The sequence below is a fragment of the Vitis riparia genome, chromosome 19, assembly GCF_004353265.1.
Source record: "Vitis riparia cultivar Riparia Gloire de Montpellier isolate 1030 chromosome 19, EGFV_Vit.rip_1.0, whole genome shotgun sequence".
In the NCBI taxonomy this organism is placed as follows: domain Eukaryota; kingdom Viridiplantae; phylum Streptophyta; class Magnoliopsida; order Vitales; family Vitaceae; genus Vitis; species Vitis riparia.
The window spans coordinates 6,543,486-6,560,247 of NC_048449.1; the positions used below are offsets into that span (position 1 = coordinate 6,543,486).

A 16,762-nucleotide genomic window follows, 5' to 3' on the forward strand; every position below is an offset into this window, starting at 1 on the left:
TCAAATCCAATAAATTACTCATTGCTTATAATCAAGGAAACAACAACGAAGATTATCAAACTATTTCATACTAATATAAAGTCAATCTTACATTATGAAGTTTAATAAAAAAAACTTACAGCAATGGGTTGTTACATGTCGTACGATTATGCCCAGGCTGATTACAATGAGAACAATGAACCGTTTTTTTTTTTACATGAATTGAGACTCGATTCGACGTTTCCTAGGTCTTCCAGGAGGTCGCTTTGTGGTTGGAGGATTAAGAAAGGGATAAGTATGACCCAAGGCATCACGAACGGTTCCATCTTCATCAATCATTGGCATGTCATGCGTTACCAAAGTACTCATGCTTCTAGAGTATATCTTCTCTTGCAAATTGTACTTATACCAGTCATCAACATAATCAGATACATCAAACCCCATTCGCCGTATAGCTGCACAAGCATGATCACATGGGATTCCAGACATTTTCCATGCTTTACATGTGCAAGTTCAATCCATTAAGTCCACTTCCAGGAATGCTTTTCCATTGGATACTTTCATCGAACTACCCAAGTGTAAATAAGTGATATAATTTGCACATTTTCCAATGTTCAATGCAATCTTTTCTTCTGTTTTAGGACCAATACACCCATTCCATTTTACAAGTCCATTTTTATGCTCGACTAAAAGAGATCCTAACTTATCCATATGCTCGATGAATAAAACACAAATGTTATGGTGTCGTTCATGTCTTAACCAAGAATTGAAAGACTCGGCCAAATTACTTGTCATCTTATCCCAACGCATCTTCTTAAATTTAGAGATTGCCCAATGTTGAGGGTTATTTTCTTCAACCCACTTCGCCAAATCATGATTAAATGTCCTTAAAGTATCCATTGCAACCTCATAATCACAATTTAACCTAGCATAAGCGATAGAATCAAGCATTTGCAAAGCATTTTCCTTTCCTTTCCTCCCTTTAGTGTTCAGCTTTGTTAGAAAGCTACTGAAGTTTTCTTTAATGTGACGATAGCAATGTGCATGGTTTTCACTACCAAATACCTCTGAAACACTACGAATAATCCCTTGGTGCCTATCAGATATTATTATAACATCTCTTTCACCTATGACCATCTTCAATTTCTCTAAAAACCAAAGCCAATCCTCGTAATTCTCAGAGCTAAATAAGCCATAAGCAAATGGAAACATGCCATCATCAGCATCATAGGAAGAAGCTGAAAATAAAGCACCCTTGTATGGCCCACTCATGTGGGATGAATCTATTGATATAATAGGCCGTCATCCCAGTTGAAACCCCTGTATTGACACTAAAAGAGCAACAAACAATTGCATAAAATGACCATCATCCGAACATCTATATTCAGCAATCGTCCCTGGATTTGTTTCAATAAGCCTTGTACATAACCAAGGTAACAACTTATATGAACATTGCGGCACACCATGAATTCGTTCTTTAGCCTTCTCTTTCAAGTTCCATGCTTGACAATAATTAAATTGCATTTCGTATTGTCGACGAAAGTTTTTACATATTTGACGGGGTAAGTAATCTGGATTTGAACAAATAACATCATCAATCATAGTTGTGGCTCGATTACAACGAACTACTGGTTCGAAAATTGACACATCTTCTAAAGAGTGGTTATGTACATTTCTAAATGTATGCACTTGAACTATTTTTGTTCTCCCAACAGCACGAGCAGTTACTTTCCAAGGGCATCCTTCAACAACACATATTACAGTCATATGCTTAAGACAATTCCTCTTAAACTTATATCTAAAACGGTCTCCTACTAACATGAGATATATTGCATCCCGAAATTCATTTGTAGTTGAGAAGGTATGCCCACTACCCAATATTGCACTCTCAAAACGGCTTGACTCTAGTGGACCAACATGTGATTCAGCACATCTTTGATGAAATCCTCGTGATTGCATTCTAATATCAACATCTCTTGTTGAATATGGGACCAGTGAGTTAGACCCTACGATTGTTTCGTTCAAGCTGCATTATAACATCTAATGAATAAACATAAATATTACAAAATAAATAAATACATGGAATCATTTAAGATTATATATTTTTTTGATATAACTTACCCTTGTCCTCCATTCTCAATCGTTTCATCGTCTTCAACTGTTGATGCTAAACATATATATACACGTGCACATCGGTCACTAAATTGAAACATGTTTGTCAAGTCTTCATCATTTTTCAATGGTTGAAGTGCGTATAAATCAAACGGGAGAGTATATGAAAATGTTCGTCCCACTATATTGATGTTCATTTTCCCACAAATCCTTGAAACAAAATCATTATATGTCATTGATCGTTCTAAACTTAGACCCTCTCGTCTCCCACCCATATATTCCACATTGCCATGTTCATCCCTTACTAGCTCTCCTCCAATGTGCAGATAACAATAAATTGTATTACTTGGATCCATTTAAATGCTACTCGATCATGTGCAGCCCCTGTTTAGAAACATGAACCTTTAGTCAAGCTGAAACAATTAACTAATTTCTTAATAACACTGCATAAACCAACTTACTTATAACAAAACTGATTATCATGCCTATGACCATCATATATTAATACATCGTTTATCTTTGAAACTTTACAAACGAGCTTCATTTACATTTCATAGTCTACAATTAATGGTGTAAATATAGACATGCATAGTGTATACTTAACATTAAGCAATGCAATTATTCTATTTTACTTCGTAGTAATTTGCTATGTTATATAAGTTAGGGAGTGAACCTCTCAATTCATGGGCTAACCATTGTTTTGGTAACTCTTCAAGCCAAATTGTGCAAATGTCACTCTCTTCAGGCTACCCCCTCAAACAATGGGTTGACCTTTATTTTGCCCACTGCCCAAATTTAACCACAACAATATTACAACCAAGGGCCGACCTCCACACAATTGGGTCAGCCCTTATTTTGCCCACTGCCCAACTTAAACCACAATAATGTTTACAACCAAGGGCCGACCTCCAAAAAAATGGGTCAACCTTTATTTTGCCCACTGCCCAGATTAAACCACAACAATGTTTACAACCAAGGGCCGACCTCCAAACAAATGGGTCAGCCTTTATTTTGCCTACTATCTAGATTAAACCACAACAATATTTACAACTAAGGGCCTACCTCCAAACAAATGGGTCAGTCTTTAATTCACTTACTGCAACCTCTTACGAAAACAATAATTTCATCCAAATGTCATTAACTGAATTACGGCCAACCCCTTCATCCAAGGGTAGACCCTTACTATGACCACTACACACATAAATAGAACAAATTTCATATTTGTGGTTGTGACCATCAATTTTGAACCTAAGGCTCCAATACTATTTTCCCTAATTCCCACATAAATTCATGCCCGCTTTACTAAATTTGTTTTATTTTCTTCTTCAATTCAACCCTTATTCATTACAAATTCAAAACTTTTATTAAGAAATTTATTCAAACTTTAATCCCAATCATTTTTAAAATTTATATTCATCTACTCATGACTAAACATGAATTATTTTCCCATGCATTAGATTCACCAATTAACAACTATAAAAGATCACTCAAATTACTCATTTTGGAATCCCAGATAAACAACATTAAACAACAAAACATCTCGAATCCCATATAAACAACATTAAACAACAAATTGTTTGAACATTCTTAAAAATTGTATTCCCTTCACATGCAATAGTCATATTTTTCTTCTCTTTTCCATATTCTTCCCAACAACCACATACAACACAAACACAACAATTCAGAAAATAAAACAAAATCAATATAGCTTACCACCATCTCATTTTCCCATCATTTATCAAATTTTATGTCATATTTCATTTCAAATAAACCCTAAATAAATTAAAATATAAATTTAGATACAATATGAATGGACATTGAACATGTAGAAATATGCAATGTAATCAAGTTTAAATCACAAAATTGCACAAATCACATAACTATGACATTATTCAAATCTCAAAGAATCAAAATGACAAATCAAAATATAAAGTTATTACAAAATTTAATAATATATATATATATATATATATATATATATATATCACCTGGAAAAACCCTTGCTTTAAAAGTTAAATGCAACTACAATATTTTTATTCTTCGTTATCTCGTTCTCTCAATTGCTTTCTTTCTCCTTTTTGGATGTAAAATCAAAATAGGAAGTACAACCAGGAGAAAAATGACTGTCACTCCTGAAATAAGAAGAAGGAAATGGGTTTTTTTTGTCTACCTGGCCTTTGTTAAGGGATTCGCACTTGGACTTTTGTTTTCAGATTGATGTTTGGTGGGAAAATGAAGATGTCGTCTTCTTTATGGTGATGGAGGAGAAACAAAATAAGAGATCAAGTTTGGAGGTTCGTTTGGGGTTGATGGGTTATCGCGATTTGAGAACCTACCAAATTTTTTATGGATCCTTTCGCCTTGTGATGGGTTGTGCCTGTGAACAAATAAGAAAGAACATGAGTTTTTGGTGTTAAGGTTTGGTTGAAGAAAGAAGAAGATATTTGGGGGTAAATATTGTTTAAAACATCAATCCATGTGGAATATCTAGCTGGCCGATGACATGTAACTGAGCCATGTCATTGGCTTAAGTGGACAACAAGCAACTTATCCAACTAGGAGAGATGTCAAACTATAGGAGGGTATTTTTGGAAGGGTCTCAACATCACTATTACAGTGTATGAAAGGTTGTTTATTTTCCACAAAATTCACTGAATTTGAAAAGTAAAAAGTAAAGTTTCCAAAAGGCAAAATTTTGCCCCTTGGTGTATGGTTACATAAATTCCCCTAGAAAAAACTCAGAAAAAAAGTTTTTTTTTTTTTTTTTTTTATGGATTTCATCTCCTTCATCATTCTAACTTTCCACATTTCACAAGCAAGGGATAAAAGAGCATCTTGGAAGCTCTTCAACTTATCATCATCATGCAAAATAAACGAAGAAAGATTCTCCCTCGATCTGAAAGCAACAACAAAGAACTTTATATTTACTTCTACGTAATTGTGAGTGCTTCAAATATAACGACTTTCTTTTATGTAATTGCGGGTCCTTTGAATATAAGGATACCTACTTCCTGACCTTGTGGGTCCTTTGAATATAGGCAAATACGACACACTCATGTTAGTTAGAGAAAGAAATTTTTGAAATTATATATATATATATATATATATATATATATATATATATATATATATATATATATATACAATTAAACTTTAATAAATAAATATTTGATAAATTAATAATCTTACTTAAATAATAAAATATTTTAATTCCAACTCAAATAAATATACTAAATTAATAATCATGTTAAATTACAATTTTTTAAAAATCTTTAAGGGTTCAAGAAAATATAAATTAATAATTGATGAAATATATAAAATGAAGCAACAAAAAATAAGTAAATAAATTTAGTATACCTAGAGGGCACTAGTTTGGTGTCTCCTCTCTCTATCTAATATATTTCTCTTTACTTATAAAAAAAAAAATGAAGCAACAAAGTGCTTTTAGAGATCAATTTGATTGTCAAAAAACTGCTTTCTATTTTCTGTTCTTAAAAATAGAAAACAATGTGCTTTTAGAGATCAATTTTTAATTGTTTTTACTTATTTTTACTTATTTTTACTTATTTTTTAATTTTTATTTTAAAAAATAATTATACAAACATATAAAATGATTAAAATTAAAACGCTAGATATAAAAGCTATAATATAAATGGATGACAAAAAAAATTTGAACTCATGGTGTCCAGGTGGACATAAATGAGATATCCAACCCATCAATTTCAAGTATCATAACTATGTTCAGTACTTAAGTGTTGGATATATGAGTTATGTCCAATCTTCTAAAAGTCGACATCATGGGTTCTAATTATTTTTGTATTTTTTGTGTTCAAAAATACTTTAGGGATTTTATCAAGAAACATTTTTACCTTAAAAATTTTGGTGGATGCAAAGAGAGTTTAAATTGATGCATTTATAAATCCCATATTAAATTAGTTTATTTTTTTAATCAAATGACCACAAAGTTCTTTTTCATGGACCTTCATCATTCTAACTTTCCACATTTCACAATCAAGGGATAAAAGAGCATCTTGGAAGCTCTTCAACTCATCATCATCATGCTAAATAAACAAGAAAGATTCCCCCTTGATCTGAAAGCAACAACAAAGAACTTTATATTTACTTCTACGTAATTGTGGGTGCTTCAAATATAACGACTTTCTTTTATGTAATTGTGGGTCATTTGAATATAAGGATACCTACTTCCTGACCTTGTGGGTCTTCGAATATAAGACAAGTACGACACACTCATGTTAGTTAGAGAAAGAAATTTTTGAAATTATATATACAATTAAACTTCAATAAATAAATAAATAATTTTATTTAAATAATAAAATATTTTAATTCCAACTCGAATAAATATACTAAATTAATAATCGTGTTAATAAAATTACAATTTTTAAAAATCTTTAAGGGTTCAAGAAAATATAAATTAATAATTGATTAAATATATAAAATGAAGCAACAAGGTGTTTTTAGAAATCAATTTGATCGTCAAAAACTGTTTTCTATTTTTTATTCTCAAAAATAGAAAATAATATGTTTTTAGGGATCAATTTTTAATTGTTTTTAATTATTTTTATTTATTTTTTAAATGCTATTTTAAAATGTAATTATACAAACATATAAAATGATTAAAAATAAAGTACTAGATATAAATAATACTTTTGGAACATATTTAAAAATATTAAAAATTGGTTAAAAACATTTTCAGTTCCAAACAAATTTTTATTTTGCAAAGCATATACCAGTTTTTAAAAATTGTTTTTCGAAAACAATATCAAACAGGGTTATAAATTTTGATTTTCTTTAGGTTTCCTTCCATGGTTTTTTTTTTTTTTTGGACAAAGAAAGTGAGGGAGAAATCTTGCACCAGATTATAGATCCAAGGGTCTTTCTATGATATCCAAAATGCATTTTGAGGTCCTATGGTTTTGTGTTCTAGTCTTATCCATTTGTATATCATTTTTCATTATCTCATTGTTGGATCGTGATCAGAAATTTTCCCAGTGAAAGTGAAATGACATCACTCAATTTTCTCATTAGTTTGTGATCTATGCTTTGCCGGTGAAATGTGAGCCTCGTGGGGACGAGACAGAAGAAGCAGAGAAAGCAGAGTTCTGTCGTTTTTGCCTTGGTTGACGAAGACTTTCGTAGTTTTATATGTTCTGTTTCAAACAATAACACGCACTCCACTCTGAGCATCAGAAAGCTAGAAACAGTATGTGGGTCTCTGCAGTCTCACCTCACCATTTCTCATTGACAAACTCTTCCCAATTCAACAACCCAAACCACTCTGAGCATCAGAAAGCTAGAAACAGTATGTGGGTCTCTGCAGTCTCACTTCACCATTTCTCATTGACAAACTCTTCCCAATTCGACAACCCAAACAAGCTCATCACAAGGTACGTACATAGCTCTTCTTCTGTCAATGGCTGCTTCTATATATAAACAGAAGAAATGTTGTAATTCATGTTTGTTTTAAATTTCTCTTAAATTTTAATGGATTTGTGTTGAAGATGGAGGCCCGAGTTCACTTCAGTAAGGTGCAGTACCAGCACTGCAGGTCGAAGAAGCGCGAGAACAAGGAAGAGTTACCATGAGTTGCTTGGAGATTCTGTTGACTCAAATACTCAGCAGATCAAAGAAGCTTACAGGAAGCTTCAAAAGAAATATCACCCAGATGTTGCAGGCGAAAAGGTCAGTTCTTTTTTCAAGTTAGAAATTCAATTTCTTCTTCTTTATGGGATTTTGAAGATTCATAGATTTAAGCCCATTTGATCTATGGTTTATGGAGGTTATCCCCTACTGTGAATTCACTATTTCCATTTTATTAGACTCAATAATACTGTAGATCACTGCAAATTTGATGTTGAAGAATTTCCCTATATTTGTTATAGGGACATGAGTACAGTTTGATGCTGAATGAGGCGTATGGGGTTCTGGCATGGGAAGATCTCAGAAGAGAGTATGATGCTTCAATCGGCCAAATGAGAGTGGGGTTTTGGGGAAGCTTTTCTAGCTTGGGTTACGGTTCATGGAAAGGCCCCTTAAGACCCCAAGCATCCATAGGTAGGGATTAAAGGCTCATAATTTGATTGTGAGGGGAGGGGGGGAGGGGAGAGCGGCGGCGGGCGCTTACAAGCTTATCATCTTCTGGAATTTCATCTAATTTTTCGATATTTTTGACAGGTAGCAGAGAATGCGTCCACCATGCAGGTAACACTTTTGTGATGGTAGATGCTCTTGGGTGTGCAAGAGTCAAAGTTCGGTATGGAGATGATGGCAAGAAAATTGAGGTATCACACTTGCCAATAGGCCATTGAAGTATTGAACACAGTTTGGACATTGGATAATAAGGCAATCAGTACATGTAAACTAACCTGTTGGGTGACTTGGGATCTTGCAGGTTTGGGTTGATTCATGCCTAGTAAACTGGATTCACTGGGTGGATAGGGAAGAGTTAGCAATACTAAAGTTCCTGATTCAGCCTCAACCTCAGGAAGGCTATGGTGTTTTTGGAGGAGGATGGGAAAGACCTGCAATTGTTTTCATGGCAGCCAAGCCCTCCAAAAAGCGGCCCAATCGGCAGGGTGACTACAATAAAAGGAATGGTAATTACAGTCACCTTATTTTTTTTTTTCGTAGTGAAGAGCAGATTTTCTTTTGCACTGACTCCTGCTTTGTTTTCCACAAATACTGCTGAAATTGCAGCATCCAGAACTGATGACGAAAAGACTTCCAATGCAATTCTGGAAAAACTGAAGGAAATTTTCAGTCGTGTTGTTTATCTGGGGCGACTCGGCTCAAAAAAGGAAAATGAAGAGTAAATATACAAGATATGTAAAGAGGAGAGCGTATAGAAGCTGGGTTTAATGTTAAAATCAACTCAAAATTGTGTAAATATTATCTACTTTAGACTTATAGTATCCTTATGGTTTTAAAACATATTTATAATGTTAAAAAAAACTCGTACACATAGCATTATCAACGTTTTCAAGGAACTCATAAGTATATAGCCTTAGGAACGGTTTCCTTATTCGATATGGAATCCATATTTATAGAATTATATGCTTATAATTTGCAGTATGTATATAATGTACCATATTTGGTAATATGCTTGTATATATAATTTCGAGAAACATGGAGATTGTCTCCAACACTTAATTTCATCATAAAAATTAAAAAAAAGGAATGATCAAACACAATTTTCATCAATATGAGCTTCATCACTATCGAAGGATATGAAGGCCAACAAGCTTCGGTATTAGAATGCTTTGAGTTCAATATCTCACAATTTCGAACAAATCAGGCCTTGAGTTCCATATATTCAGTATATTCTCTCATGCATAGGGAATATTTGGTTAAAAAAATTTCAGACAGATCTGAAACTGCTGCTTCTCAGTAGTGAAAATCAACTTGCCCAGATTTACTGACTTGCTTCTCAAGAGCCTGAGAAGCCCAGCCCCAGCCGAATATCCTTGGATGATGTCTTCAGGGAAGAATTGTTCCTGAATGCCGTCATTTTTCCATGTCTCCAAATCTCTAATGTCGTTATCGGTCACTCGAAAAACCTTATCTCCATGAGAGATCCTGAACTCAACAACAGCCAGTTGTTACAAGCAGCCAGTGAAGGAACCACCTTGGTTGTTCCGGTATAAAAAACAACAGTATATCACTTACTTTTTTTTTTTGGGTCCAAGGGTCTTTCAATAGTTTAAAAAATGCATCATCAATCGATCGATGTAACTATGCATCTTGAGGTTTAAGTCAACCAAGTCACATATGCATCTTCACCTAAATTTAAAAAAAAAAATCATATAGAGAAATTTGAACCCTAAATAAAGAATTCCTTTATTACCACCACACTAATAGTTAGATGTTGCCCCCTAAGTCATTTGCTTGCTCCACCACTGCTTCGGGTCCTTTCGATTTTGTGTTTTGATTATGTGTTTGAGTTCTTGTACTTTGCTTTCATGTATTTGCATCATTCTTCAGTTATCTAAATTTTATCATGTAATAGTATGTGACTCATATTAAGTTAAAGACATATGAAGAAAAAATGGCAAATGTCGGAGCATAGCGAGTTTAAGGGTATTTTTGAAATTTCATTACCGGATGATTAGTATAAATATCATTTTATGTAACCCTAATTTGATATATAGTGAAAGTCTTCTTCTCTATTCTCGTGGACGTAAGCAATCTGCCAAACCACGTTAAATCTGTATTTTTTTTCTTTTCGTTTTCTCTAATTTTCACCATAAATCATTGCACATAAATCAACATATCATATATTCGATAATCTAAGCAGAGGGATTCATTAGTGATATTTTCCTACATTCCAAGATGAATAAAATGAAATGAGAGCCAGGCTAGTGGGCATGAGAAAGAAGAAACGGAGAAAGTAAAGTTTTGCCGTTTTTGCCTTGTTGGACCAAGACCAAGACAGAGCCTTCCGCAGTTTCATCTATACTGTTTCAAACAATAAAACGCAGCGTTTTGCCTCGACCTCCCACGTCCATGTCACAGATGGATATTTATCTTTTCCTTCCCTGAAAGACCCACACCACTCTTATCATTAGAAAACTAGAAACAGTATGTGGGTCTCTGAAGTCTCACTTCACCATTTCTCATTGCCAAACTCTTCCCAATTCGACATCCCAAACAACCTCACCACAAGGTACGTACGTGGCTCTTCTTCTGTCAATGGCTGCTTCTATAAACCGAAGAAATGTTGTAATTCATGTTGATTTAAATTTCTCTTAAATTTTAATGGAATTGTGTTGAAGATGGAGGCACAAGTTCACTTCAGTAAGGTGCAGTAGTAGAAGTGATGGTCAAAGTGCAAGAACAAGGAAGAGTTACTATGAGTTGCTTGGAGTTTCTGTTGATTCAAATCATCGGGAGATCAAAGAAGCTTACAGGAAGCTTCAAAAGAAATATCACCCAGATGTTGCAGGACAAAAGGTCATTTCTTTTTTCAAGTTAGAAATTCAACTTCTTTTTCTTTATGGGGTTTTGAAGATTCATAGATTTTAAGTCCATCTCATTTCCACCATTTGACTCAATAGTACTGTAAATCACTGCAAATTTGATGTTGAAGAATTTCCCTATATTTGTTATAGGGACATGAGTACAGTTTGATGCTGAATGAGGCGTATAGGGTTCTGGCAAGGGAAGATCTCAGAAGAGAGTATGATGCTTCAATCGGCAAAATGACAGTGGGGTTTGGGGGAATCTTTTCTGGCATGGGTAGTTCATGGAAAGGCCCCTTGAGACCCCAAGCTCTGTTTGTTGATGAAAATAAATGCATAGGTTGGGATGAAAGGCTCATAATTTGTTGGGTTTGGATCAATATTCCCCCCACAAGCTTATCATTTTCTGGAATTTCATCCGATTTTTCAATATTTTTGACAGGTTGCAGAGAATGTGTCCACCATGCAGGTAACACTTTTGTAATGGATGATGCTCTTGGGTGCGCAAGAGTCAAGGCTCAATATGGAGATGATGACAAGAAAATTGAGGTATCACACTTGCCAATAGGCCATTGAACAGAGAGTTTGGACATTGGATAATAAGGCAATCAGTACATGTAAACTAACCTGCTGGGTGACTTGGGATCTTGCAGGTTTCGGTTGATTCATGCCCAGTAAACTGCATTCACTGGGTGGATAGGGAAGAGTTGGCAATACTAGAGTTCCTGATTCAGCCTCAACCCAAGGAAGGTTATGGTGTTTTTGGAGGAGGATGGGAAAGGCCTGCAAATGTTTTCATGGCTGCTAAGGCCTTCAACAAGCAACTGAAACAGCAGGCTGACCATCATCAAAGAAATGGTAATTGCGGTCACCTTATTGCCCTTTTTTCTTTTTTTAAGTGGAGCAAATTTTCTTTTGCACTGAATCCTGCTCTGTTTTCCATAAAATATGCTGAAATTGCAGCATCCAGAACTGTTGAAGAAGAGACTCCAGCTCAGGCAGAGGCTCGGGCCAATGCAAGTATGAAAATAAAGATGGAGAGATTATCAAGGATTTGGAATTGGCTGAAGGAAGTCTCTGGCTCCACCAAGGCAAATAAAGAGTAAATACACAAGCAATAGAAGAGAGACAGCAGGAAATATGTAAATAGGAGAACAAATAGAAGTCAGGTTTACTGTCACAACCTCTCCCAACTATGTAGATATTATCTATTTTGGACACATGAGATCCACATGGTTTTAAAATGTATTTACAAGGTTAATAGGAGTTCATACATATATAACACAACCAACATTTCTCGCATATAGGATGATCATATTTAGTTTATAGTATTCTTATACTATGCAGTATGTATGTAATGTATTGCATTTAGTAACATCCATGTGTATATATATAATTTCAAGCAACATTGAGATTGTCTCAAACTCTTAGTTTCATCATAAAAACTTGAAGAAGGAATAATCAAACACAAGTTTCATCAATATGAGCTCCATCACTATCAAAGGCGTTGAAGGCCAACAGGCTTCAGTGTAAGAAAGCTTTGAGTTCAATATCTCATAATTTCGAATAAATCAGGCCTTGAGTTCTATATATTCAGTATAACCTCTCATGCATAGGTGGGAAGATTTGGTTAAATTTTTTTTCAGACAGATCTGAAACTGCTGCTTCTTAGTAGTGAAAATCAACTTGCCTAGATTTACTGACTTGCTTCTCAAGAACCTGAGAAGCTCAGCCCCAGCTGAATATCCTTGGATGGTGTCTTCAGGGAAGAATTGTTTCTCAATGCTGTTATTTTTCCATGTCTCCAAGTCTCTAATGTCAGTTATCGGTCACTCGAAAAAACTCATCTCCATGAGAGATCCTGAACTCAACAACAGCCAGTTGTTGCAAGCAGACAGTGGAGGAAGCACCTTGGTTCTTCCAGTAAAATTCTTGTTTAAAAGCATAAATTCGTTGGAAAGCATCATTGAACTGACAATAGACAATCTTAAATTAGAAAAATAAACAGGTAAGGTACACAAATAGAATATGAGCAAACTCACTTGTAACTCTTCAGCTTCATCATTCATAACTATGACAAGATTCTCCAGCTTGCGACAGGCCCTCAGCAGCAGTGCAATCCCTGGGAGCTCCCAACCATTCAGTCCGGTATTCAGCACGAGATGGGTTGCCTCAAACAACAGAATTTCCAGCTGTCTGACCTTTAATATGGATAAAACCTGCATAGAATGCCATATAAATTTGGTAAGTTAAGTCCGCAGAAAATCTAGAATTCTATCGTCCCTCAAGGACTTAGTCATCTCATCTCAAAACCAGTGAGTTGTCAATAAGGTCCAGCTAATTCTCGTTTTGCACTTCCATGTGATATTTATTCATACCAATCCCTGGGCTTAACCATCAGTAGCTACACAGCAGGACTTTTGCCATCCCACACAACACACCCATTTCGGGGTCTTGACTTATCCTAGGCTTATAGTGGTGCTTAATTATCTTTAACCTTTCATTTAACCATCGGGAGGTACACAGTGAGGCTCGACTCATCTCACAAAACACGCCCATCTTGAGGTCTTGACTTATTTCCAAGCTTATAGCGGTGCCTAATTTTCTCTAACCTTTCATTTAATCATTGTGAGGTACGTAGTCCGAGTTTGACCCATCCCACACAACACACCCATCTCGGGGCCTTGACTTATCCCTAGTCTTACGCCTAATTATCATCTCTGATTTTCATTTAATCATTGAGAGATGCCCCACGCAACACACTCATCTCGAGTTCTTGAATTTTCCCTAGCCCATAACGGGGCCTAATTATCTCTGCCATTTCATTCTCATCTCATCCAAAGATCATCCATCCCACACAACATACCCATTTCGGGGCCTTGACTTATCCCTAGTCTTACACCTAAGTATCATCTCTGATCTTTCATTTAATCATTGGGAGATACACAATGGGGCTTGACCCATCCCACGCAACACACCCGTCTCAAGGTCGTGATTTATCCCTGGGCTCATAACGGGGCCTAATTATCTCTGCCCTTTCATTCTGATCTCATCTAAGGATCATCCATCCCACACAACACACCCATCTCAAGGTCTTGACTTATCCCGTGGCTTACAACAAGGCCTAATTATCTCTGCCCTTTCATTCTCATCCCACCCCAGGATCATTTTTCAACCTTTATTGCACACCTAAAACTCCATTGGTCATTAATAGGCCTGCTGAACCAAACCCACAGAGGCTAGCTAGTTTCTTTATGACTTCGTGACATGTTTACCAAATAGAGTTTGTGAGGGAAGAACTGAAAATCCAATGGAGAAATGCATACCTGAATACACCAGCTACATACTTCAAGTACCTTAGCAGTCTGAAACGTCTTGAGTAGACCCAAAAGTTTCTGCTGATACCGGCGAACAAGCACACCATTACAGGTGGCCTTGGCTGCTCCTCGCTCACGAAACATCCTATTCAAGTTGAACCTTGCTTCAATACCAACCCCCATGTTCACTATATGGTACTTCCTCTTTGGCATGCTTGACAAAAACTCTATCCTCGTAATTTTTGGAGCATAGATAAAAATATGCTGCATCCTGCTATACTCCACAAACTCATCCTCAATTATCAGCTTCCGAAGATTAGAATTTGAAGAAATGTTAACATGGAGATTCTCAGTCAGATTACAGTTAATCAAGCACAGGAGTTGCACTGCTGGAGATTTTTCAGTGATTCCATTGATGCTGAAAGATTCCATTGATTTCATCATTAGGCAATACAAGCTTTTCTAGGTGAAGCTCTTTCAGGGACTCACAGTGAGGGAAGTAATCCATATCCAGCCATAGAAACTTGAGGGTTAGCTAGCTTCACCAGGGAAGAAAAGCTCAAAACACAGGCAGGAAAACTCAAATGATGCAAATGATACGTTCTGTTCTTCCTGTTATCTTCCCTATCATTCAAGTTGATGCACAGTTCTTCAACATTTTTTTTAGCTGCATAAGTAATCCAAGACTGCACATCAGGCAATATACTCTTCTTACACCTCAAAGACACAGAAAAGCATTTGATCTCCTTGCCATGGTGCGAGCAGACAAAGTGGTTCACAGATGGATGGATTTCTTTTCTCCTGACTTGCACCCATCGATAGTTGAAATCCTCGTTAGAAGTGAGCCTCCATAAGTCCCTCCACTTCGACGAGAGTAAGGAGGTAGCCACAGCATCTTCCATGGGCAGTTTGTTTAAGATAATAAGAAGAATATCCTCTGGTAATCTGCTAATGAAGTCATTCTGATTCTGGTTGTGCCTATTTTCTGAGTTTGTTTGTATTTTTCTCATACGCTTTTGAGCTTTTCCTGTGCAACCCATTTTCAGAATTTTCTTTTTCCTTGCAGTTTGGAGGTCTCAACCTAGAAGAAGAAAGGAAGAGGATAATTGAAATTATCTAAATTAATTAGTTTGCTTTAAAAATAGATACCTATAAAAGCCACAAAGGGGTAGATTGAGTATATAGATGGAACATATCATTAAAGTATAATTAATATTTGTATTATTTCATGTGCAAAATGTGTGCAAATTTCACTTATAGAAATCAAATTCATTGGATTGGGTACATTGAATGTGTAAAAACAAATGCTATCTGCCAACAAATTATAGTTCTTGAACACACCTATAAAAAATTAAAAAAGAAAAAAGAAAAAAAGAATATGGTTAAAATTTGAAATCATTCATGCTTATGTATTTCTTAATCAACCTATATTTGATAAATAACAAACAAAAATGTAGTATTATATAAAGCTAAGTGACAAAAAGAGAGAGAATCTAATATCGATATAGGTCGATCTACAATTTCTTTGTCTCATTTGATATCTTAGTTCCATTATAAATCATACAAGGAAAAATCGGAAAAAGAAAAAAAAAGTGATGTATAGATGATCAAAGACGAACGAGAGTCTTATTACAAGTTTATTGATTTCTCCAAATTTCTCAATCAATATATGTTCAATAAATAATAAAATCAAGAAAAAAAATCTTAATAAGAATCAATTTACAAAAAGTCACTTACTTCAATTTTGAGTTCCTCAATAAATTGATATCCTCAACAGCTCAATTGATTCCTTGGCCTGGCTGCATTCCATACACCAAGCAAACAAAAAATGAAAAAACAATAGTATATAAACAATGAAGGATAGAAAACCCTAAGTAATGTCTGAAACTTTCTTTTCTTTATATATATTGGACTTTATAGATTTTAGGAAATCTTATATTTACTATCAATATTTCAATTATAATCATTAATGGTAATGTAAAAGAAAATGTTTTGAAATACTAGCTTCTTATAAATAATACCACTAAATAATACTTGTGAGTATGTATTAGTAAAAATTATGAAAAATTGTATGTATTAATGAATATGTTTTATTAAAAATTAAGGACTTGGTGAAAGATACATCTTCTCATAGAGTTTGATTTTCATGATTTTTTTTTTTTTTTTTAAGAAATTGCCTTATGTGCACAAATAAAGATATAGTTCCAAAATTTATAGGTAGGGTAAAGATCATATTGTAGACATCAAAATTTTTAATGAAATAAATTATCACTAAATTGGTATTCAAAAAATGTGATTCTCCTCATAGTCAACCAATTTACACATTTGACACGTGACATGTAATAAAAAGGTAACACATGATGATATTTGGAAGACTAT

General features: G+C 34.8%; 3 protein-coding genes across 3 annotated transcripts; 2 read left to right on the forward strand and 1 right to left on the reverse strand.

Moving 5' to 3' along the window:
* Positions 1 to 7,268: 7,268 nt before the first annotated feature.
* LOC117908473 (chaperone protein dnaJ C76, chloroplastic-like) lies at positions 7,269 to 9,180 on the forward strand. Its single transcript, XM_034822070.1, has 6 exons — positions 7,269 to 7,496; positions 7,611 to 7,791; positions 7,992 to 8,163; positions 8,284 to 8,390; positions 8,501 to 8,705; positions 8,806 to 9,180. Exons 1-6 carry the CDS (start codon positions 7,315 to 7,317, stop codon positions 8,919 to 8,921), a joined length of 963 nt encoding a protein of 320 aa, XP_034677961.1. The 5' UTR covers positions 7,269 to 7,314; the 3' UTR covers positions 8,922 to 9,180.
* Positions 9,181 to 10,649: 1,469 nt separating this feature from the next.
* On the forward strand, positions 10,650 to 12,441 carry LOC117908474 (chaperone protein dnaJ C76, chloroplastic-like). The gene is made up of 6 exons (XM_034822071.1): positions 10,650 to 10,771; positions 10,881 to 11,058; positions 11,217 to 11,406; positions 11,509 to 11,615; positions 11,720 to 11,924; positions 12,030 to 12,441. Exons 1-6 carry the CDS (start codon positions 10,689 to 10,691, stop codon positions 12,170 to 12,172), a joined length of 906 nt encoding a protein of 301 aa, XP_034677962.1. The 5' UTR covers positions 10,650 to 10,688; the 3' UTR covers positions 12,173 to 12,441.
* Positions 12,442 to 12,884: 443 nt separating this feature from the next.
* Positions 12,885 to 15,285, reverse strand: LOC117908113 (putative F-box/LRR-repeat protein At3g28410). Its single transcript, XM_034821785.1, has 4 exons — positions 14,873 to 15,285; positions 14,393 to 14,801; positions 13,109 to 13,285; positions 12,885 to 13,037 (listed from the first exon to the last, which is right to left on the reverse strand). The coding sequence occupies exons 1-4, from the start codon at positions 15,283 to 15,285 to the stop codon at positions 12,885 to 12,887; spliced, it is 1,152 nt and encodes a 383-aa protein (XP_034677676.1).
* Positions 15,286 to 16,762: the final 1,477 nt, after the last annotated feature.